Genomic DNA, 24,563 nt, shown 5'->3' with positions numbered 1-24,563 from the left:
ACATACTCAAATCCTTTTGTTACCATCAACAAATGGTGAAAATACAGCCTTTAGTGACTGCAACATGCAAGGCAGCAATATAATCAAGAGAGGGACAGGATGGCTTTGCTTGCCTCTGATTTTACTTTCCCAAGATTATGCAATAGCTTTGCAGTGACTCGTACTATCCGAGGACTGACACTAATCCCCCAAGTTTAATGAATGAATAAGCTGGTATGTTGTCCCTACATGACATCAGTTTAGATAGACTGTTAAAAAAGGTTATTGTATTATTTTTAAACATAAAAATAAATCCCCTGCTGGATGTCTTTTTCCTCTGCAGTGAGATACCCTTCCAGGCTATCACTGTGAGTTGGTGTCCAAAGCACAGTGCCTTTGCATTGTCACATATTTACAGCTTTTTTAATTATCCAGGCTGCCATCTTCTACTTCTGCCAGAAATGGACAGAAAAGTAGGTACAGCAGCTGTACCAACCACCCATCCTTCCTGGTGTGAAGCTGTAACCTTTTTGAGGCAAGGGCCTCATTTGAATGCCACGGGAGAGTTGTGGGAAGCAAGTGGGTGCTCTGCAATACCATAGCTCACTCGTTCTGGGTGGACTGCTTGCCATATTAAGCTGGGTGATCATTGTATGCTGTGAGATGAGGAAGTGATCCTAAGGGTGGGTCTTGGAAAGCCTAGCAGTGGCTAGGCTGTTTTTGTGGGCCCAGAAGGAGCACTCCTTTTCCTCCTGGCCTCACCAAATAAAAAAGCTATGACATTTCCTGCAGCCATTTTAGAATAGAATAGAATAGAATAGAACAGTACAGCACAGAACAGGCCCTTCAGCCCTCGATGTTGTGCCGAGCAATGATAACCCTACTCAAACTCGCGTATCCACCCTATACCCATAACCCAACAACCCCCCCCCCCCCCCCCCCCCCCCCCCCCCCCCCCCCCCCCCTTAACCTTACTTTTTAGGACACTACGGGCAATTTAGCATGGCCAATCCACCTAACCCGCACATCTTTGGACTGTGGGAGGAAACCGGAGCACTCGGAGGAAACCCACGCACACACGGGGAGGATGTGCAGACTCCGCACAGACAGTGACCCAGTCGGGAACCGAACCTGGGACCCTGGAGCTGTGAAGCATTGATGCTAACCACTAGGCTACCGTGCTGCCCGTTTTGTGAGTGGTCTTCAGCTAGCTCCTTAATGAGCGTTGCTACGTCCCTCACTACCGAATCCAATGAGCAGAGGGTGAACATCAAAGTGCTGACCATTGTTACAATCCCCAGGGGGAAATTGTAAACCAAATTTACTGAATATCTCCCAAATGAAGAAATTACAAGATTCCACTTTTTGTCGCTTTTAATTTGACACATATAAGAACCAATGCAAATTGAACATGAATTAGCCTGTAGATGATGCTTCAAATAAAAGGTAAATTTCACTTTAAATAGTTGATACAAAAAAGATACATCTTCCTCAACCACAATGCCTGTGTTACTCACTGCACAAATGTAGCACTGTGCAACTACACAGCTCTACAATATGCCATTTTTTGTTCCTGCAGGTCAGTTAGGAATCTTATCCAACAACTGTTTTCACCTTCGAGTCTTATTGGTATGATTACCATCAACAAGACACAATTCAGGTTACAACAGTCCTGATGGTACAGCTCTCCAGAATTCCTTTCCAACCAACCAACACCACCTAGTTCATGGTTTTTTCTTCTTTCTTTTAAAAAAAATTTAGATTATCCAATTATTTTTTCTAATTAAAGGGGCAATTTAGTGTGCCCAATCCACCTACTCTGCACATTTTTGGATTGTGGGGGCGAAACCCACGCAGACACGGGGAGAATGGGCAAACTCCACACGGACAGTGACCCAGAGCCGGGATCGAACCTGGGACCTCAGCGCTGTGAGGCAGCTCTGCTGCCCACCTAGTTCATGGTTTAGCTACTTCTTGAAACACAACTAGCTCTTACATCTCTGAGCTACTCACATAGCCTTCAAGCTTTTAGACCTTTTCAGCCCATTCACACAGTACCACCAAAGAGCCCCTGCACAGTGTGGTGATTGACCTCTGCCTCCACCTCTATCAGCCACACAATTTTCATATCTTCCTATTGATACTGCTTCCAGGTCGAGGGTTACCAGATCACATGGACCAGTATTTCTTATTATTTGAGAATATTAAAATTGAAACTTTTGTAGACCATAAACAAGTCTGAACCAAGATGGTAAAAAGGAAAATTGGTTCATTGCAAAGCAATTATATTTACAATACACATCAGATCCCAGCCGGGTCTGCTCTGTCAGTTCCATACCTGGCCGACTTTGAAAAAATCTCAATCATGAGACCCCCCTTAGCGGGGGAACTTGTATTCAGCGAAGCTCACAGAGAGACTGATTGCTCCTACCCCATAGGTCTCGTGCGGGTTTTAACACACCTCATCCCCAAAGTCTGAAGACTCTTCTGATGACTGTAGAGTAGGAGGGGGCTAGACTGTTTTCACATTTGGCTGTGCTTCTTGCACTGGTGGTGCTGGATCTGGTGGCTTAAATCTGGATGGCGAACGCCGCTTCCGTTTGGAACATCGTGGTGGATGCACTGTCTGAGGCTGCTGCACTGCTTGCTCTCTGTCAGTGACTTTGAACGCTTGGGTTTCCATTTCAGAATCCCTATCTAAGATTTCTCTCATTTTGGCGTCTTGACCCGCTTGGGGTAATGCTCTAGCCTCTATTGGCACTGGATTTGGTTTGACTGTAATTTTCTTCTCTCGAGAGTCCTTTGTAAGTCTGGTTTCTTGGACCTTATGTGAGTGAGGTGCTTTCTCATGACACGACATGTGCCTGAACTTGATACGATACAGGCCCCGTCTGGCGGACTATAGGCCCAGAGATCCACTGGGCGCCATCAAGTTTCTAACATAGACGGCATCACCTGGTACAGATAGTCTGGGCAGTTTTCATCTAATCGGGAAATGCCCTTGCTGCTCCTGGTTGTGGTGTACTTTCCCGCCAATATCTGGGAAAGCCGACTAAGATGGGTTCGAAATCTTTGGCCCATTAACAATTCAGCCAGTGCTACCCCGGTTGCGGCATGTGGAGTGGTCCAATAGCAGATCAAGAACCTGGCTAGTCTCGTGTCCATTGACCCTGAAGTCTGTTTCTCCAGCCCTTGTTTGAAATTCTGGACCACCCTTCCGGGTGATACGGGACTGCACCCAGTGTAGATCCCTCAGAATCAGGACTTGACCTTTGTTCAGAACAATGGCGATGCGCCCCCCACAAAACTATGCCGTCTTCTACACTATACTTGGAAATTTAAGTCGAGAATGCCTGTCGTTCGTTTGGCAGTCTTCTATGCTGATCCATATACAGGACTACGTGTCGCACTTTCGAAAGGACAGGATCGGTGTGAGATGCTGTAGCCAGCAACAAATCCTTAAACTGAACGTATCCACCACCTCGTAAGTCCTGGGATAAGAAGGAGGGCGCGTTGGCAAAGACAGTCGGGTTAATGCATCCACATTATCAATCTGGGTACCCGGACGATGTTCAAATGAGCAGTCAAAGGTGGCCAGCAGGACGGCATAATGCTGTATCCTAGCGGAGGCGATGGGTGGAATCACATTCTTTAAAAAGACAGCGGTTTGTGGTGCATGATGATTGTGAATCGCCAGCCAAACACAGACTGAAAGAATTTCTTCATGGTGATGACAACTCTCAGACTCTCTCAATTTGTTCGTAATTGCACTCAGGTCAGTCAGTGCCCAGGAGGGGAAAACATACAGCCTCTCTCTCTGCCATCTTCAATGTAGTATGACTGTCACAATGACAATTAGTTGTTTGGTGGGATCATAGCACGTTAACAAGCCTGAGGAAGTCAATAGTTTTTTTAACTTGTGTAAATGCTTCTTCCTGCTGCTTTTTCCACGCCCATTCCTGCTTCTTTTTCAAAAGGAGGTGTAGGGGGGCTAACATGGTCATAAGGTGGGGAATGAACGTTCCATAAAAGTTCAACAATCCCAAAAAAGACCGCAACTCCGCTGTGTTTTCAGGTGTAGGAGCTTGCTGAATTTCCCATATTTTTTCCACGACCAGGTGCAAGGAACCCTTCGCGGTATAATCGGTAGCCCAAGTACACAACCTCCGTCGCATGAAAAACGCATTTTTCTCTCTGCGGTCTCGGAGAAACGATGGAGAACCTCATCTAAATTACTTAAATGCTCCTGCTCAGTTTCTCCTGTGACTAATACGTTGTCCATATATGCTGCCACGTGCGGCAAACCTTTCAGTATGTTTACCATTACCCTCTGGAATATGGCACAGGCCGATGACAATCCAAAGGGTAGCCTGCTGTACTTGTGTAGGCCTTTATGGGAGTTTATAGTGATGTACGTATGGGAGGCAGGGTCCAATTCTAACTACAAATACGCATGGCTCATATAGAGCTTTGTAAATGAGTGTCCACCGGCCAATTATTAGAAATTGTCCTCGATGCGGTGCACCGGCTACCAATCCAACTGGGAGGCCCAGCAATAAATGGTGCGCTGGTGTATGTCACTTATCGTGCCATAGTGTCCTGCAGATCTAACCCCGTTGTTATCCTGTCGAAGGTCTGCTTCCCAATAACTGAAACGGGCGGCATGGTAGCACAGTGGTTAGCACTGTTGCTTCACAGCTCCAGGGTCCCAGGTTCAATTCCCGGCTTGGGTCACTGCCTGTGCGGAGTCTGCACATTCTCCCCGTGTCTGCGTGGAGACTTTGGGTGTTCCGGTTTCCTCCCACAAGTCCCGAAAGCTGTGCTTATTAGGTGAATTGGACATTCTGAATTCTCCCTCAGTGTACCGGAATAGGCGCCGGACAGGGGCTTGTCACAGTAACTTAATTGCAGTGTTAATGTAAGCCTACTTGTGACAATAGTAAAGATTATTATCTCCTCCAATTTCCCGCTGACCATCGCATACCTGCCCCCGAATCGGCCGCAATGCTCCCCATCTCAAACGCCACCCTCTTGTTAATCAACACCGGTATCATCCTCGTCTTCATATCCAGCCCCAAGTGGAACACTTGCCCCACTCATCCCTTCCTCAGCTTTGCCTGATCCCCAAATTCAATTGTGACTTGTGTAAAACACCACGTCCATACTTGTGACAATAAAGATTATTAAAAAAAAGAACTGCAGCTCCCATGTCGAGTTCCATGTCTAGTGGATGCCCATTAACTTGCACAGTTATCTAGATAGGGCCCACTCTGGGTGCTTCAATACAATTCAGCTGCATGCACTGCGCCTCTGGCTGGTCCAGATGGAAGGTGAGGTTTCTCGGCTGGTGCCTACATCTGGTGCAGCGCTGGGGTTGCTGACTGACTTGTACCATGTGCTCCCTGTGGCCCCTGCATCCACATGCCCCACAACGACCTGACTCTCGTTCTACAGACTCCGGGGAGGTATCCCACTGGTACGTTTTGGTCTTTGACCAACAGACCAGGCCCCTACAGTACTCAGTCCAGGGCGGGGTCGCTTTCCAGGAAGGGGCACATCCTAACCTCCACCCCCTGGATCTCTTGCACTCTTCTCTCAGTGCTTTCATGGGGAAGTGAAATTTAGATAGCCTGCTCAAGGTGTATGGCCAGTTCTGTTAACAAATTCCTTTGAGTAGCCATATTATTTATGCCGCAGACCAAACGGTTGCGCAGCATTTTGGAAAGAGAAGTTCCGTATTCACAATTTTCGGCTAGTTTTCATAGCCAAGTCAGAAACTCGGTTACAGACTCTCCTGGGGTGCTCCCTGCCAAGGCAAAATCTTATCTCTGTACTATAAAGGATGGTTTAGGGTTGAAGTGTTGCACCACTAAGGTCATCAATTGTACAAAAGCTTTAGTGTCTGGAGCTGCAGGATATGTAAGGGTTTTATCACTCCATAGGTATATGCTCCATGGGCAGTCAGCAATATTTTGTCTGTCGCTCAACATCTGTGATAGCGTTTGGCCGGAAAAAGATACGTATGCGTTCTGCGTACTGTGTCCAATCCTCTAAGCTTTCATCGAACATGCCCAATCTTCCGGCATGTTTGAAAAATAATTCTCTAACCGTGGTCCAGTGGTGAATGGGAGGTGATGTGTAGCGGCGTCGACAGAATCCAGTTATATCCTCTCCACCAGTTTTGTAGACCACAAACGAGCCCCAACCGAGATGGTCAAAATAAAACTTGCTTTTTTGCAAAGCAATTATATTTACAATATTCATCAGACCCCAGCTGGGTCTGCTCTGTCGGTTCCATACCTAGCTGACTTTATACAGATCTCAGTCTTCGGGCTGCCTGCTCCCTTAGCAGGGGAGCTCGGATTTGGCAAGACTCACGGGGAGACTGATTGCTCCAACCTGTAGGTCTCGCGCGGGTTATCACAGATCCTTTTGCAATTGGCGCAAACTCTTAAAATTCCTTTTCAAACATTTTTCAAAGTACATGCCGATTCCACAGACATTTTAAAGAAATTACATATTTCCCTTATTTCATTGATTTTGGGTCAAAGTTTGTCACATCATTTGTACTTTCAAATTCAACAACAGGCGACCATAATTTGTACAGTTAAAGCAGCCAGTGACAGGCAGGTGGGATGATTGTTCTTCTATAGACCTGCCTGACAATTGCATCAGGCCGAACTTGGGTGTCAATGGGCAGGATACAGTGACACCTCCACTGAATCACCCATCCCTCCCTAATTTTCATTTGCTAATAGTCCATTTTTCAATCTCTAAACCTTTGTTGATGTCAATGCACATTGTCCTTTACTAGTTAGCCTATCTTTACAAGCTTACTATCTGTTCAGCTTATAATATGTTCATACCCAGTAGGAGAATTATTTTACCAGATCATTTACAGGTCAGTGCATTTTAATCCTCACCGTTTATTGGCCACTAGTAAGACTTTCCCTGAGAATGTTTCACCTTCTTTGGCAAACAGTGGCGTCTGTAGGAGGCAGCGGACTTGATACCAATGTGTGAGGGGTTCAGCAGGCGATGTCGACAGCCAGATTGTTTTTCTGAAAAGGGAAAATTTTTACCAATTCTAATGTTTAAAATAATGTTCAACTGCAAATTCAAACATTGAAGATTTCTGATGTGAGACAATGCTCAGAGAATTCGTTGAAAATCCAAGGAAATAAGTTCTGAGAATGATGATAAAAGGCGGCGGAGAATAACCAGGAAATTAAGACGAGAGTAGACAAGTCCAGAGGAGGAACTAGCACTTTTGATCCACTGTACGACCACCTTGTGGTTATAATTCCCACAACAGAGTGTGAGAGAGAGAGAGAGAGAGAACGAGTGCGAGAGAGTAGAAAAAGAAGAGTGAATGATGAGAGGGGGACATGGGAGTTGAGCTGACAGAAGTGAGAGAGATTTGAGGAAAGTGGTGTAAGAGGAATTGTCTCTCCTTCTGCATTCAGGTCCTTCAATTCTCTCACGCTTTGGGCTTTATATTTATCCGTTGATTTTAGCAAAAATAAAGGTACAAGCTTAAAAAAAACAGCAAATATGAAAAAAAAAATGTATGTCTGTTAAAAAGAAAGACTTGCAAAAAACCGTACATTTATTTGTTGTCTTTCATGACCACAGGACATCCCAAAGCGCCTTTCAGTCAATTAAGTATCTTTGAAATGTGCAGTCACTGCCTTATTATGGATATCATTAATGGAAAGGATGGGTACAGTCAAATTAAAAAGCAGGCTTTCTATTCCAGGTCAATTCTAACATTAGTGAATATTGATGAAAGGGAGGATTTTACCACACCGGTAACACAAGTGATTGCACTCTTCAAAGTTCTTGAAAGCATTGTCATCTCCCAAATTTGTGGTCCCCTCTCCTGCAACTCCATGTTTCAATCTCTGTAGTCATTTTGTCCCTGCCACAGCACTAAAATAGTCCTAATCAAAGTCACAAGTAACATCCTTTGTGATGGTGGTTTATCACTCTTCCTACTCCTAGACCTCAACAGCTTCCAACAATTCCCTCTATTGACCAGCTCACTGTGATTTCCTTGCTTGAATCCACAATTACCAATATGATCGTACCCAGAATATCTCAAACCATGGTTTCTTTTCTTGCCAATCTCCCACCCTATTTTTAGAGTCCACCAAAAATCTGTCCTTGGTTTAGTCCTCTTCATCTGGATGCTGCCCCATTCAACATTCTCCACAGGCATGAAGTTCATACATACATAAGCACCACCAACTCTCTAGTGTCTCCCTTGACACTGCCTTTGTGTTAAGACTGCTTATTCAATAATCAGTCTTATATTTCTTACCAGCTGAACATTAGAAAGCCAGAAGCCAACATCTTTAGCCCAGCCACAAATGCCACATGCTTATCATTGACCCCATCCCTCTCCCTGGTCACTTTCTCAGGATGATCGAGACTGAACTGAGTTTTAGACCCGATGTGCTCTCCATCATGACGACTGTTACTTCCAACTCTGTAACATCACCTACATCTGCCCCGGCCTCTGCACTAATGCTGCTGAAACCTCATCCATGTCTTGGTCCCTCCAAATTCGACTATTTCAATGCTTATCTGGCCTCTCTCCATTGAAGAATCTCCATAAATGACAGCTTATTCATAACTCTATAGCCTATGCTATATTCCACACCAGTCCTGCTCGCTCATCATCCCTGTCCTTGCTGACCAATATTGGTTGCTAGTTCCTCAATATTTCAAATTAAAATTCATATTTTCATGTTTAAATCCCTTCATGGCCATGCTCTTCTCATTTCTGTTATCTCTTCCAGCTATTAACTTTCCTCACTGAATTAATGTTCCTCTGATTCAGGACTTTGTTCTCTCCCCCCTCTCCCTACTACTCTGCTCTTCGCTAACTCCAAACCTTTTCCCCATTATTGGCCCTCAGCTGCCCAAGGCCCCAACTTGGAATTCCCTTGCTAAAGCCCTCTGTGTCGTCTTCCTTTAATATTCTCCTTAAAACCCAGCTCTTTTGGGGTTGGTTTAGCCCACCAGGCTAAATCTCTGGCTTTTAAAGCAGACCAAGCAGGCCAGCAGCACGGTTCGATTCCCGTACCAGCCTCCCTGGACAGGCGCTGGAATGTGGCGACTAGGGGCTTTTCACAGTAACTTCATTGAAGCCTACTCGTGACAATAAGGGATTTTCATTTTTCATTTTCATTTTGAAAATGATTTTGGTCACTCCTTCGTCTTTGTTTCGCATCTATCTGCATCTGACAATATCTGCGAAGCATCTTGGGATGTTTTTTTTGAAGGTACCGTATAAATGCTGGGATTACCCAGCCCCAGCGGTGGCAGGACCCGCCACCCAGTATGCGGAAAGCCAGCTAAAAGCCTTTCGATGGGGCCGGAAAATCTCACCCACTGTTGTTATCTGGGAGAAGAGACTTAAGGTCCTCTTGCAATCAATAAGTTGAGAAGAAATAGCCTGACATAGCAACTAAATGGTAAAATGCACATCTAATGAGGGATGGGTTCAGTCAGTTTTTTTGTTAGATTCCGAAAACAGAAATGTCATGAAATTAACAAAAATGCAAAATCTTTAAGGCATTAAATGGAAAATGAGAAGCAAATACACTTACTGTGAGCCCACAAATGCCACATCAAACCAAAATGCCAAGCCATGGACAAGTCCAGACTGAAGAATTCGGAAGACAAAAGGGATCTCCATTCTACAAGAATAAATGTAAAAACCATCATCAGTCACTGGAACAAAAAGCTATGGTTACCTTAATGATATGCAGGTGGAAAATTGCTGTATTTTGAAATCACAAGCTTTGACTCCAGTGCAGAATAATAAAATAAATACCAGTAATTTTACAACTTCACCCTTATTGTTGGTAGCCTTGCCTGCTTTGAGCAAAATATTGGATATTCAGGTGTGTAACGCACACACTTTTTGTCTATTCAAGTAACAATTAGAAAGTCTTAGGCACAAGTTCTTAAACAGGTGCAGCCAGTGCCTAAAGCTTTCCACCAGATGTATTCAAAAATTATCTCCAGTATCTCCTTTCTCTATAAAAACGCAACTTTTGAAACCAGCTTCTTTTAAGTATAGGTTCAGTGTAAGATAATGATTATAACTGAAATCTCACCACTTATGATATAGGAGACAAAAAAAAATCACAGGTACAATAACATGTTGCTCTCAGAATTGAAAGGCAATGGAAAGGGGCCACCATGTTCCATCTGATCATAAACTCTAATACTGAGTGCAGAATGTAGAATGCATCTGATGTTCATCATTGGTGTCCTTTGTCAAGATGACGACAAACTCACCTGCCACTGATATTATAAGTCACTCTCAGACATTTATTACTCTATGTAAGGAACACCTCAGTTCTAGCTAGCCACAAAATTAATTTCAGCAATTAAAGGAGGCCATTCAGCCCATCGAGTCTGCATTGGCACTCCGAAAGAGCACCCTAACTAGGCCCACGCTCCTGTGCTGTCCCCCTAACCTCACCTAATGTTTGGACACTAAGGGGCAATTTAGCATGGCCAATGCACGTAACCTGCACATCTTTGGACTGTGGGAGGAAACCGGAGCACCCGGAGGAAACCCACGCAGACATGGACAGAACTTTTAAACTTGACACAGACAGTCATGCAAGGTCAGAATTGAGGCAGCAGTGCTAACCATCATGCCACCCCATTATTATTATTGCAGAACAAGTTAGAATTTGAACTGATGCATCCACTCACCTATACAAATCATCTTCTTTGGATTGCAGAAAATTCACAGTATACTTGACAGACCGTGCCATCAAAATGACAACATCAAAGGTATCCTAAAGTAGAAAATGTCAAGTTAGTTATGCTGGTGGTCTGAAAATATTTTGTTCAAATATTTGTAAGAACCTGATAAAGGACAACCTACGTTTGAAGTACACAAAGTAATATGTGGTTTGCAGCAATCTAACTTTTGTATTGGTGAAAGAGAGAGGCGAGCTGTCAACTAATGAGTGCAAGCTGTCACTCAACAGGAGAGATGCAAAAATGTCAACAATTTATATTGATTGAGAAGAGTGTGTTGATTGGTTAGCAAGTCGACTTACCATGGAAGATGCACCAAGGGACTTATGTCCTCCATGTTTTTGTTTAATTCAAAAAAGGCTCAATGCTTGACATATTCCTTTTGCCTGCAGAAGAAAAGTCCTGTGTATGGATATATGTAGCTCCTACCAAGCGTACATGAACCAGATTGTGAGTCCAGCTAATGATCTCAAGTTGGTTGTTAGCTATTTCTTGGCATTATATTTCGGGAATATATTTATATTCAATCGCGGAATCACATCTAACCTTAATCATTATATTCTGAGTTTTGCAAGCACAAGCTAGTTAAGTACGGTTAGTACTCTGTTCCGAACAGCTGAAGAGACGTACTGTTTGATAAGAACCACCAGTCATTGGGACATTCAGCCTACCTTCCTGGTATTGCACTGGCACTGAAATTCACATGCCACATTACTCATTTGACTTTTGGCTTGAATGGCGGCATCCTGTGCGTGGAAAATACCACTTGTGTTGCTATTTTCATAGATTCATAGAATTTACAGTGCAGAAGGAGGCCATTCGGCCCATCGAGTCTGCACCGGCTCTTGGAAAGAGCACCCTACCCAAGGTCAACCCTATCCCCATAACTCAGTAACCCCACCCAACACTAAGGACAATTTTGGACACTAAGGGCAATTTATCATGGCCAATCCACCTAACCTGCACAACTTTGGACTGTGGGAAGAAACCGGAGCACCAGGAGGAAACCCACGCACACACGGGGAGGATGTGCAGACTCCGCACAGACAGTGACCCAAGCCGGAATCGAACCTGGGACCCTGGAGCTGTGAAGCGATTGTGCTATCCACAATGCTACCGTGCTGATAGATAAAGCTTGGTTCAGCATTCATGTGAAGACTGACCTTGCGTATGTGGATCAGATATATTCCTTTCCAATCAATTTTTAATTCAAGTTGACTGTCTTCCCTCTAATACTATACCGTGGTTTAATTTTGCCTAAGAATATCCCTGTGGTACCTTATAAAAGGCTTTCTTAGGCAGCATAGTGGCGCAGTGGTTAGCATTGCTGCCTCACGGTGCCGAGGTCCCAGGTTTGATCGTGGCTCTGGGTCACTGTCCGTGTGGAGTTTGCACATTCTCCCTGTGTTTGCATGGGTTTCGTCCCCACAATCCAAAGCTGTGCAGGATAGGTGGTTGGGCCATACTAAATTGCCCCTTAATTGGAAAAAATAATTGTGTACTCTATAAATTTATTTTAAAAAAAGGCTTTCTTAAAGTCCACTTTACCCTACATCCACTACATTTATTCCTGCTACCATGTCTACCACTTCCTCAAAGATAGCAGGTTTGCCATAGTATAATTATTCCTTCTTAAATCCCTGTCAGCCCTTTAATTACTTTCTCTTCATCCAGATATTTACCAATTTTAACATTATTCGGAGGCTACAATGTTAAAAATAATTTCTAGGGCTTCAGCAATTTCTTCTTTCACTCCCTTCAGAATTGTTAGCTGTAACCAGTTTGACCGTGCAACCTTGACTTTCTTTAGCTTCACTAAATTGCCATTTTCCTTTTATCTACTATAACACTGTTGACCTCCCTTTCAGCCATCAGGGTTCCCTTCCTCTCTAATAGTCTTCCCTTCAGTAAAGGCTAATGAGAAGTACTTATTAAATATTTATTGCCATTGTTTGATCATGTACAAATAAATAATCCTCTCCTCCAAAACTTGAGTTTTACCAATTCTCCCCCTACCAGAAGCCATGTTTAATATAGAACATTCTACAAACCCATCCCCATACCCACTCCCTCGCACCCAACATTTCCAACAATACAATAATAAATACAAAACCAATAACCCGGATAAAAGTTAAGGGAATAACTGACATGTCAAGAAATAAAAGTGAAAAAGAAAGGCCCAACGATCAGTTGTAACCAAAAACTTCATTCCATTTTCTCCCAGTCCATGTTTCTTTACAAAGTCATTCGCCTCCTCCGGCATGTCGAAGTAATGACCCCAGTCTCCGAACGTGTCGCACAGGTGAGCCGGGTACACCACTCCAAATCACATTTTGCTCATATAATATGCTGCCTTGACCTTATTGAACCCTGTCTGCTTTTTTGCCATTCTGCCCCAACGTTCTGATCAATTCTGATGGAATGGCCCTCCCATTGACATACTCGAGTGTCCTTCACCCATCTCATGATAGTTTCTTTATCCAAATTCCTGTGGAGTCGGACCATGATCGTCTGTGGCGGCTCCCCAGATTTAGGCTTCTGTTGCAATGACCGGTGGGTCTGATCCACTCGGGAGGGTTTGTGAAAATCCCCTGCCCCACCAGCTTCCCAAACATCATTGTCACATAATCCACAGCATTCACACCTTCTATGCACTCCGGCAGACCAATGATCCTGAAATTTTGACATCTGGAGCAATTCTCCAGGTTGTTGATCTTGGCCTTCAATGCCTTCTGCCCCTCCATCATTGCCACCTCTGTCTCTCCAACATCATTGCCACCTCTGCCTCCAAGGGGGCGATCCGGTCTCCGTAGTCCGTGACCGTCTCCTCCACCTTCCGAATTGTCGAACCCTGTACCTCCAACATTGTTCCACCTGTCCAGAGCTGCACAAATGGGCTCAATCACCTTCACCAAATTGTCGTGACTGCCTGCCTCGGTTTCCTGAACACCTCCTCCAGGAATTCCACCAGCCTCTCAGTTGTCCACTGAAATGGCAACAATGACAGAGGCCTCCTCCATTTTCTCTCCTGTGACACGAGGGACCCCAAGTCAGACAAGGGCCCTTACTCGACTTGTTCCTCATGTTATAATCCCCAGATATCGAACACCTGAAGAGGAACCTAAACTCTCCAACCACACCACCCCTCCACCTGAACAGCTCCTGCCAAACAGGCAAAAAGAGGTCATCCAGCTGAGGTCATCTAGCGATTGAGAACAAGCTGAATGATCTCAATGCTAGACTTACCTGGGACTAAGACAACCTCAATGCTAAACTCCCACAGAGAAGTAAGTAACTGCTGTGTGCTCTGCTTCACCGAGACATGGCTTAATCCGGCCACACCAGACTGCGCCATCCAACCCAAAGGTATTTCAATCCACGGGATAGACTGCACGGTGGCATCAGGCAAGTTGAAGAGCGGGGGTGTTTGCCTCCTCATCAACACCTCCTGGTACTCAGATGTGATGTCCCTCGCATGCCCCTGCTCCACAGACCTAGAATACCTGACCGTGAAGTGTCGCCCTTTCTACCTCCCATGTGGATTCACCTCTGTACTCATCACAGCGGCGTACATCCCACCCCAGGCAGAAGTGAAGAAAGCACTTGAGAACTACATTCCACCATCAACAATCAAGGAACAAATCACCCCGAAGCCCTGACAATCGTGGCTGGAGACTCCAATCAGGCCAACATCAGACAGGTTCTACCCAAACTCCATCAACATATCTCCTGCCCCACCAGAGGTGCAAACACCCTGGACCATTGCTACACGAGCATAAAAGGTGCCCACCGTTCTATTCCCTGACTACACTTTGGCAATCCGACCACAAGTCGGTATTCCTACTTCCGACTTACAAACAGCAACTCAAGTGTGCTGAACCAGTCAGGAAAACCATGCAGTGCTGGTCCGAGGCATCTGAGGACATCCTCCGCGACTGCTTGGAGTCTGTGACTGGTCCATATTCAAGGCCGTGGCAGCTAACCTGGACGAGTACGCAATCACCGTCACAGACGTCATCAGTAAGTGTGTCGAGGACTGTGTACCAAAGAAGACACATTAAGGGTATTCACCAATCAGAAACCCTGGCTCAGCCAAAGGGTTCACTCCCTGCTGAAGTTCCAGTCTGACGACCCTGACCTATATAAGAAATCCAGGTATGACGTACGGAAAGCCGTCAGGGATGCAAAAATACCGCATCAAACTAGAGTCCCAGACCACGACAGTAATCCACGACGACTATGACAGGGCATACACGAGATCACAGGCTACAAAGCAGGGCCACCATAATGCCAGTATCAAAGAAGAAGGTAGCCTGCCTCAACTACTATCGACTGGTGTCCCTGACGTCTGTTATCATGAAATGCTTCGAGCGGCTAGTCTTGAGACGGATGGTCTTGAACCACTGCAGTTTGTCTATCACCGCAACCGATCCACAGCAGATGCTATCTCCCTGGCTCTACAATCAACACTTGAACACCTCGACAACAAGGACACCTACTTAAAACTGCTGTTCATAGACTACAGCTCCGCCTTCAACATCATTATCCCAGACAAGACTAATAACCAAACTCTGCAATCTTGGACTTGACCCCTCCCTGTGCAGCTGGATCCTGGACTTCCTCACCAACAGACCACAATCTGTCAGGATAGGCAACAGTACCTCCTCCACAATAGTCCTCAACACCGGGGCCACGCAAGGATGTGTGCTCAGTCCTCTACTGTACTCCCTATACACACACACGACTGTGCGGCAAGATTTAACTCCAACTCAATCTGTAAGTTTGCCGATGCTTCGACTGTGGTGGGCCGTATCTCAAACAACGACGAATCAGGCTACAGGAGGGAAATAAATCACTTGGTTGCATGGTGTACCGAAAACAACCTCTCTCTAAATCTCGGAAAGACCAAGGAACTGATCATCGACTTCAGGAAGCATAGCGCGACACACACTCCCATCTGCATCAATGGCTCCGAAGTGGAGATGGTCGATAGTTTTAAGTTCCTGGGGGTCACCATCAACAACAGCCTGTTCTGGTCCGATCATGTTGATGCGACAGTCAAGAAATCCCAACAACGTCTCTATTTCCTATGGAAGCTAAAGAAATTCGGCATGTCTGCATCAACTCTCACAAGTTTCTACAGATGGGGGCTGGTCTAGCACAGTGAGTTAAACATCTGGCTTATAATGCAGAACAATGCCAGCAGCGCATGTTCAATTCCCATACCAGCCTCACCGAACAGACGCAGGAATGTGGCAACTAGGGGCTTTTCACAGTAACTTCATTGTTGCCTACTTGTGACAATAAGCGATTATTATTATTATTATTATTATGTGCCATAGAGAGCATCCTATCCGGCTGCATCACAGCTTGATATGCAACTGCTCGGTCCAAGATTGTAAGAAACTGCAGAGTGTGGTGAACCCAGCCTCACTGAACAGACGCAGGAATGTGGCGACTAGGGGCTTTTCACAGTAACTTCATTGTTGCCTACTTGTGACAATAAGCGATTATTATTATTATTATGTGCCATAGAGAGCATCCTATCTGGCTGCATCACAGCTTGATATGCAACTGCTCGGTCCAAGATTGCAAGAAACTGCAGAGTGTGGTGAACTCAGCCCAACGCATCACACAAGCTTGCCACCCTCACATTGGTCCTGCTGCCTCAGGAAGGCAGACACCATGATCAGAGACCCCTCCCACCCAGGCATTGCCTTCTTCTAGACCCTTCCATCAGGCAGAAGGTTCAGAAGTCTGAAGACCCGCACCTCCAGACTTAGGAGCAGCTTCTTCCCCACACCTGCAAGACTCTTCAACGATTCCCCCTCGGACTGATCAGTTCACTGTAAGAACACTATTCACGACGCCCTATGCTGCTCCTGCTCATGTATTTGCTTTGTTTGGCCCCATGTTCTGCACTGTAACCAATCACTGTTTGTCGATGTACCATTTGTCAATTTTCTCTGTTGATTATTCTCTTGTCTACTATGTACGTACTGTGTACATTCCCTTGGCCGCAGAAAAATACTTTTTAATGTACTTCGGTACATGTGACAATAAATCAAATCAAATGTCTCATACAGCTGACATTATTTGATCCCACAGTTCTGAAATTGAGTGGATGGGTGTAGATTTCCAGATCGGTTGTGAGCTGTGTTTGGAATTTGTCTCTTTGATCAGGTTGCTTTGGGTTTGAGACATTGATCTCCTTCCTCTTCGATATTTGGGCATTGTGATGTTTTGGTGCTGGGTGGATATTCATCGCTGATTAAACAAATCAATAATTTGTCCAACAGGCATCAGTCGCTGTGTGGATCAAGTGATACAGACATTTAGATCTTTGACTCAAATAAGCACAATAATCCAGGATGTGCCATGCTTTGATCTAGATGTCTCCATGTGGTTTTGTAGTTGTCCTTCTGGCAGAAGGGGGTGTTTGTTACAATGAGGCCATGCTGAGCACACTTTGTCAGCAGGAGGACTATTTGCACTAGATTTTCCTAACCAGTTTTCCCCAGTGGGTCCTCTCCAGGCATCAGAGTCACAGTCAACCCTCCATCAAGTCCTCCATCAGGATGATCGTTTCTTCTTTTGGGATTGCAGTGAGGGCTTTATCAAGGTCAGACGAGAACTGTTCCTTAACATCTTCATCGGAGTCAAGGCAATTAGTGCTGGTGATGGTGGCATTTTTATTGGGGCTCAGCTGACGGTGAAACGTCATGAGCCTTTCACTTGCACAAGTAGGGAATTCTGGCAGTGCATCCAAGATCCTATTCACAAACTCCTCATATACAGAAGCAGTCAGTACCAATACACAGCAAGACCTGGACAAAATTCCGGCATGGACTGAGGCATGGGCTGATAAGTGGCAAGCAAAATTCATACGACACAAGGTCCAGGCAATGACCATCTCCAAGAAGAGCGAATCTAACCATCTGCTCTTAGCTTTCAAGGGCATTACCATTACTGAATCCCCCATGCTGGTGGTTACCACTGACTGAAAAATTAACTGGACTGGCCATATAAATATTGTGGCTACAAGAGTTGATCAGAGGTTGGGAATTTTGAGGCCAGTAACTTACCTCCTCACTCCCCAATGCCTGTCTACCATCCACAAGGCACAAGTCAGGAATATGATTCAATACTCCCCACTTGCCTGGGTGAGTGCAGCTTCAACAATATTCAAGAGGTTTGCACCAGCCAGACCAAAGCAGCTTGCTTGATCAGCACTCTCTTCATTCCCTCCACTACTAATGCACAGTGGCATCAATGTGTACCACATAGAAGATGCACTGCAGCAAATCATTAAGGCTCCTTTGACTTTCAAACCTGCGACCTCTACCACCTAGAAGGACTAAGGCAGAAGACGCATGGCAACACCACCATTGGCAGGTACCCCTCCAAGCCACACACCACCTGATTTGGAACTACCCGTATATCCACTGTTCCTTCACTGTGGCACGGGATCAAAATTCTAGAACTCCCTTTCAGGCACCTGGAATAGATGGACAGCAGTGGTTCAAGGCCGCAGCTCACCACCCTTTTCTCAAGGGCCATTAGGAATCAGCAACAAATGCTGGCCTTGCAGCGATGTCCACATCCCAGGAAAGAATTACAAACAAAACACCACATGGAGTTGCTGATTTCAGTTCCACTGTGATGGAAGATATTTCCCCAGAGAAGGGACAGAAAAATCAGAGAAAGACCCATCTTTGCTTGTGACCTCGAAGGCACTCGTACCAACCAGTCGACCTGGCAAAATGAAATAGTAGCATGGAGGAGGAGGCCCGTTCTATACCAAGTGTCAAATATTAAGGCACATATATAATGTTTAGTACCAGTGTGATTAGTGCACAGAGCTCATCAAGGGCAGAATTGGCAATCAAATAAATTTACGAACCATATTTGTCATTACTAGAACTGACCTGCAATGTATGAATCATAACTTAACTTGTAACATAATGTTATTAGTGCCACCCTTGTTATTTTTTGAAATAACTACAATTACTTTGTTGAATATTTTCAGCATTCTGACAGAACTTTGGCTGAGATTTTCTGAATGATGCTGTTGCACTTGCATAGCATTTTATCATAAAACATCCCCAAATGTTGCTTCGCATGAACATAGTCAGACACCTGACCAACTGAATATAATTCTAAAAATGTTGTGGTAAATTTGATATCCCTGCTGTAGGGCCCATCTTGCAGCTGAAAACGGAATCTTTGATCAGGAGCATATGAATTTGTCAAATGGACCCGCTTAATCCAAACTTGGATGACAGGTGTTACATCAACCTGTCAGAATTATGTGATGCAAGTATAGTGCCAAATCAGTTGCGTCCAGTTGTTGCAGTGGACGCCTTGCGCATACACTTCTCAAGATGGCGGGTTACGTGCGTTGCGTCAAAAGATCTGGCAGTGCACCATGCAGCAGAAAAGAAGCTCTCTGCTTCCACAGTCTAAGGAGCCTTTTCACCCTATACGTTTTAACTAGATTAGTGATCCCATTCTGAATTTCCCTACAGGGCAGAGAATTAAACTTTGGCACCTGGTGTCAATAATTGGTTAAATTATTAGCTTAATTTAATTGGAAGCAACATCAAACCAGATCATTTCCTATTGATATTTTTGACATTAATTTTCATCTGGGCATTTAGGCTCATAGTCATACTCACTACGATTGGCTGACTGAAGTATTCTTCCATAGCTGCACTGCAAAGACCAGACAAATTAATCCCATGGAAACACTGCTGGTACCTGGATTGGGGAACAAGATCATTGACTTAAGAAAGAAACATTTAGACAGTTGTAATTAGAGCAGTGATCATGAGCTTATGTCTCACGGACCTAATTTATTCAGTGTCATATTTTATTGTGGCATCATAGTTGACTTCCCTCTTGCTATTGCAAGGTAGTTTCCTGTGACTGGATGATCTCTGGTTTTACTTGTAAATGTCACTTGCAGCAGCTCAGCTTGGGGCATACGAGTTCGCTAACAAAATATCATGCAATGTCACAGGCACTAAGAAGCTGCACACAATGGTTGGATCATTACAGGATAGGTTTTCATGAAGACAACCATTTAGCCATTTGATCCCATTCTTCCAAAAAAATCTTCACTTTTTTCCCCATTATGACACCCATCCACTTTTTAAAATGAGCCCAGTGTCTAGAACTGGATCACTACCATCGGCAAACAGTTACAGCTGTTGATCTGTGTGAAGAAATATATCCTGATATCGGTCATTCACACCTTTGTACTCGTGTCCCCCATGTCCTGCAGCATTCCCACAGGTGAACTTCCTTTATGCCAGTAATTATCTTAAATACCTCTATATGGTCCCTTCCGAGACGTCTCCTTTCGAAGTTGAAAGCCATAGTTTACACAAATCCCTTCAAATCACCACAGTGCAGGGGGCCATTCAACCCATTGAGTCTGCACCGACCCTCTGAAAGAGCACCTTACCTAGGCCCAAGCCCCCACCCTATCCCCGTAACCCAACCTAACCTTTTTGGACACCAAGGGACAATTTAGCCTGGCCAATCCACCTAACCTGCACATCTTTGGACCGTGGGAGGAAACCAGAGCACCCGGAGGAAACCCACGCAGACACCGGGAGAACGTATAAGCTCCACACAGACAGTGGCCCAAAGCTGGAATTGAACACGGGTCTCTGGCGCTGTGAGGCAGCAGTGCCAGACACTGTGCCACCGTGCCGTCCCCTCTTATAGCTCATTCCTCAAACACGAGGGGAGGCATGTCCTCCTTAAGTCAAAGTACCCAGTATTGTATTCTGTACTCGGATATAATCTGACCAGTGCACGGTATAACTTAGACATGATTTTGAAGATTTCCTCTCAAATTATTTCGCAATGTAATTCACCATCCCATGTCCTTCGCTAATTGCTTTCTCACAGCATTTAGTCATGGCGTCTTTGATGTTTCCACTTGATAAATTCTAATCCATCCTTCGAGTACACATGCTTTCTATCTTTATCTTCAGTGTGTGTACTTCATATTTGTCCTTATTGAACATCATTTGCTGCTGAATAGCACCAGTGTCCAACTCCCTCCCACTTTGTATAATCATAACTGCCAGATCTGAATCTACAGTTCGGTGTCATCTATGTATTTAACTCCTTATACTGTGGTTGCCACACCAGATCATTTATACATACCAGGAACAGGAGAGATGCCACCACCAACTCCTGTGACTCTTTATATAATACTTTTCCAGTTTGACCTTGTTCCTTTGGAATGACCATTTACTCTGGTATAGCACAGTGGGCTAAATAGCTGGCTTGTAATGCAGAACAATGCCAGCAGCGCGGGTTCAATTCCCGTACCGGCCTCCCGAACAGACGCCGGAATGTGGTGACTAGGGACTTTTCACAGTAACTTCACTGAAGCCTACTTGTGACAATAAGTGATTATTATTATACTCCAATTCCTTTAGTCAATCCATGTCAATGGTTTACACAAACTACTCCATAGGTTTTTAATCCTCCTTTCACCAAGTGTACTGGGAGAATGTTCTCATATTTGTTATGGTCCCAGTTGATGTTAGAATTGGATGGGAAGATCCCAGGATGGAACCCTGGCTCAAAAGACAGTAACTTATACTTTAAAAAAAAAATGTAGAGGAACAGAGTCATAGGTCCTCTAATTATTTTCAACAACATTAATCATGAAAAGTTGGATTATTATACAATTTTCCTTTACACACCCGTAGCTTAACAAATAGACAGATTTAAAGATTAACATGGATTACAAAGTACATCTTAAATTACAATGGTTTCATTATTACAAAAATTCCCTTTGAAACACACAGAGTGACTGTGATCAAGTAGACATTCTGCTCTAAATCCAAGCTAGTGTCTGTGGCTTTCCCCTCAGAATGTCAAATGAGAGGTTCCAAACTCCACTCCCAAAAACACACGTTAAATTCTCATCTCATAATAATATTTTCCCTTGGTGGTTTGCATTCTGAAATCCAGTCCAGGTTTTACAAATGACACTTTCAAACAAAGCTTCCACTCCACTTTTAAACAGCGAATCCAGTTGAGGATTTTGAACCAACCCCTTTAGGATTTCTTCGTCTTGACTGTTGTGCAAACTGCTCACAATTGCTTTAACTTTTGATTCACAGACCATATTAAAATTGCATCAGATGTTTCAGCTACCTCTGAAATCTGCTGACCCATTTTAAATCTAGTTACTACGATGGTCTCAAACTACTCTGGCTTCCAGTTAAAACTCAGAACGAAGGAAGGTGGCGTCCTGTTGCTAAGCAAAGCCCTTTCTACTACTATTTATTCTTCATGGTGTAGCCCTCTCTAAACACAATGCAAACACAGTTGGAATTGAAAGCAACCCCCCTACATACAAACAGCTTTGTCCAGCATGACTCTAACTACAAATTTTACCCTTCCACGCACTGAAACTTTAAATTAAACCCACTAAAAACGATACCTTATTTCTATTGTTTAGCGATATAAATATAAATCCCTTATACCTACCTTTATTTGCCTAACACCACCTCCCCTTTGAAAGAAATTTTTGTAATCATAAAGATTTCTTTACACTGGTGTTATATCCATTTTACACAAACTTAACATGATAAATATCTAACCACATAACTTATTACATCCAACAAGTACAGTTTTACAATTCCACATGTCATATGATACAATTGCAATGATTTAACCAAAACAAAACTTTAACAGCATCATTAGAACCTATACATGGTAGCATTATCATAGCTCAAGTCTTGTGTTTCTTTTTCTTCTGATTTCCAGTTTTCAACTCCGAAAAAAATGTTTCATTTCAGTCTACAGTCCAATTGTCCTTTTCCTCACTTGTCGGCACAGTTCTATTCTCAAGCCCACTTTCCAAATTTGCATGTGGTAAATTTGTGTTTCGATTTAACAGTCAAAATATTATTTCTGTTCATTAACATCTTTTTTCTTCTTGTCAAAATCTCTTTTAGCTTTTCCAGGAATGTTGTTGAGATGCTTCTTATGTTCATTCAAAATAGTATCATACCCTTGCTTTGTTTGTTCTTTAAACTTTTTGTAATCTTGTTGTTTCTCCTAATCCTATTTCAAATGAGTCATTTTCAATTCAGTTTGAGCCATATCAATCACTTCATCTCCCTGAAGTTTCATAGTTCGTTTTAATTCTTCAACATTTTTGCACAATTTGTGAACTATCTCAGTCCAGTTCTCAGTAGAATTTGAATGGTCTCTGACAAACTGTTCACTTTCAACTACTGCGTCTTATGTAGTGTCACCAACAAGCATTTTTAAATGAGCGTCTCTGGTCATTGACGCAGAAAGATCACTTTTCAATTTCAGCACTTCTGGTTGACAATTCGTACATTCCAATTTTCCATGTACTTCAGTTCTTTTCTTATTGTCCATAACTTTGATACATCAGTAGTATTACATGGATCAGTTCTTTGCTCAACTGTATCAGTATTCCACAATGAGTTTTAATTCGCAAGAACAACTTTTGAATTGTGGCACTAATCTCTCTAAGTGCTTCATAGCAAACCTAGCAAAGGTTGTTTTTCAGTTAAACCTTGGTGAACCTCAACGGTCAAAACTACTTTGCTTCACACTCTCAAATTCAGGCTGTTTTCTTGCATTTTGAAATTTCTGCCTCTACACGTCAGGAACCAACTCATATACATGAAGGATAGCTTTCTTTACTACATCATAATCTACAGATACTTCTTCTGACAATGATGCATACACCTCACGAGTTCTACCTACCTGTCTAATTTTTAAAATGTCCAAATTTATTGTGGCCATTTCCTCTGTTTAGCTACCTTTTCAAAAGAAATAAAGAATACCTCCACATCCTTTTCCTCAAATCTTGCTTGTCTAAGAGCTTGTATAAATTTAAACATCTCCCACTGGGTTCTACAACTACCTCCTTCCTCAAACTGCTCTGGTGTCTCTGCTTTAATTGAAATTCTGTTTCTCATTTTCTCTTTCTGCCATTGCTAACTTCTCCATTTCCAATTCCCCTTGAAAAGGTCTCTTTTTCCTGCATTTCAAATTTATTCATTTCTATTTCTTTAAAAAAAATGTATTCATTATAAACATGTATAAACAAGAACAGTAACATATACAGCAATGCATTCAACAGTTTGTACAATATTCCCCATTTTACCTCCGACCCTCCCCCTCCCCCACGATGAACAAATCCTCAAACATTGTCATAAACAACCCTCACCATGCCTCAAATCCCTCCTCTGACCCCCTCAACTCAAACGTGATCTTTTCCAATCGTAGAAAGTCATACAGGTCCCCTAGCCAGGCCGCAACCCCCGCAGGCATATCCGATCTCCAATTTAACAAGATCCTCTGCTGGACAATTAGAGAGGCGGAAGCCACAATATCAGCTCCTCTTCCCTCCACCAGCTCCCGCATTTCCGGTACCCCAAGGATCTCCACCATTGGGTCCGGCCTGACCTCTACCCCTACAATTTTGGACAATGTCCCAAACACTGTTTCCCAGTACCTTGTCAGCTTCTCACATCACCAGAACATGTGTGTAAAGTTCACAGGCCCTTGCCTGCACTTCTCACAGACATCGGCCACCCCACAAAAGAACCCGCTCACTCTTGCCCGTATCATGTGCACTCTGTGCACAATCTTAAACTGGATCAGGCTCATCAGCACTCAGGAGGAGGTGCCATTTACCCAAGCGTAGCCTCACACCACAGACACCAATCTTTTTCGTCCTCAGCTCCTCCTCCCATTTACATCTAATCCTCGTC

At 43.9% G+C, this 24,563-nt stretch overlaps 1 protein-coding gene across 2 annotated transcripts in view; it reads right to left on the bottom strand.

Moving 5' to 3' along the window:
- The window catches only part of carm1l (coactivator-associated arginine methyltransferase 1, like), a 167,210-nt gene that overhangs the window by 6,467 nt on the left and 136,180 nt on the right, over nucleotides 1-24,563 (bottom strand). The window contains exons 8-11 of one of the 2 annotated variants that reach the window (XM_038804664.1): nucleotides 19,449-19,530; nucleotides 10,720-10,805; nucleotides 9,597-9,686; nucleotides 6,903-7,040 (exon numbers count right to left, since the gene is read on the bottom strand). In XM_038804664.1, the coding sequence (XP_038660592.1) occupies nucleotides 6,903-7,040; nucleotides 9,597-9,686; nucleotides 10,720-10,805; nucleotides 19,449-19,530 (396 nt within the window). The remainder of the gene's footprint in view (nucleotides 1-6,902; nucleotides 7,041-9,596; nucleotides 9,687-10,719; nucleotides 10,806-19,448; nucleotides 19,531-24,563) is intronic. The other variant, XM_038804665.1, reaches the window with a different exon arrangement.

This window comes from Scyliorhinus canicula, chromosome 8 (assembly GCF_902713615.1).
Source record: "Scyliorhinus canicula chromosome 8, sScyCan1.1, whole genome shotgun sequence".
In the NCBI taxonomy this organism is placed as follows: Eukaryota; Metazoa; Chordata; class Chondrichthyes; order Carcharhiniformes; family Scyliorhinidae; genus Scyliorhinus; species Scyliorhinus canicula.
This window is presented reverse-complemented; position numbering and strand designations above follow the sequence as displayed.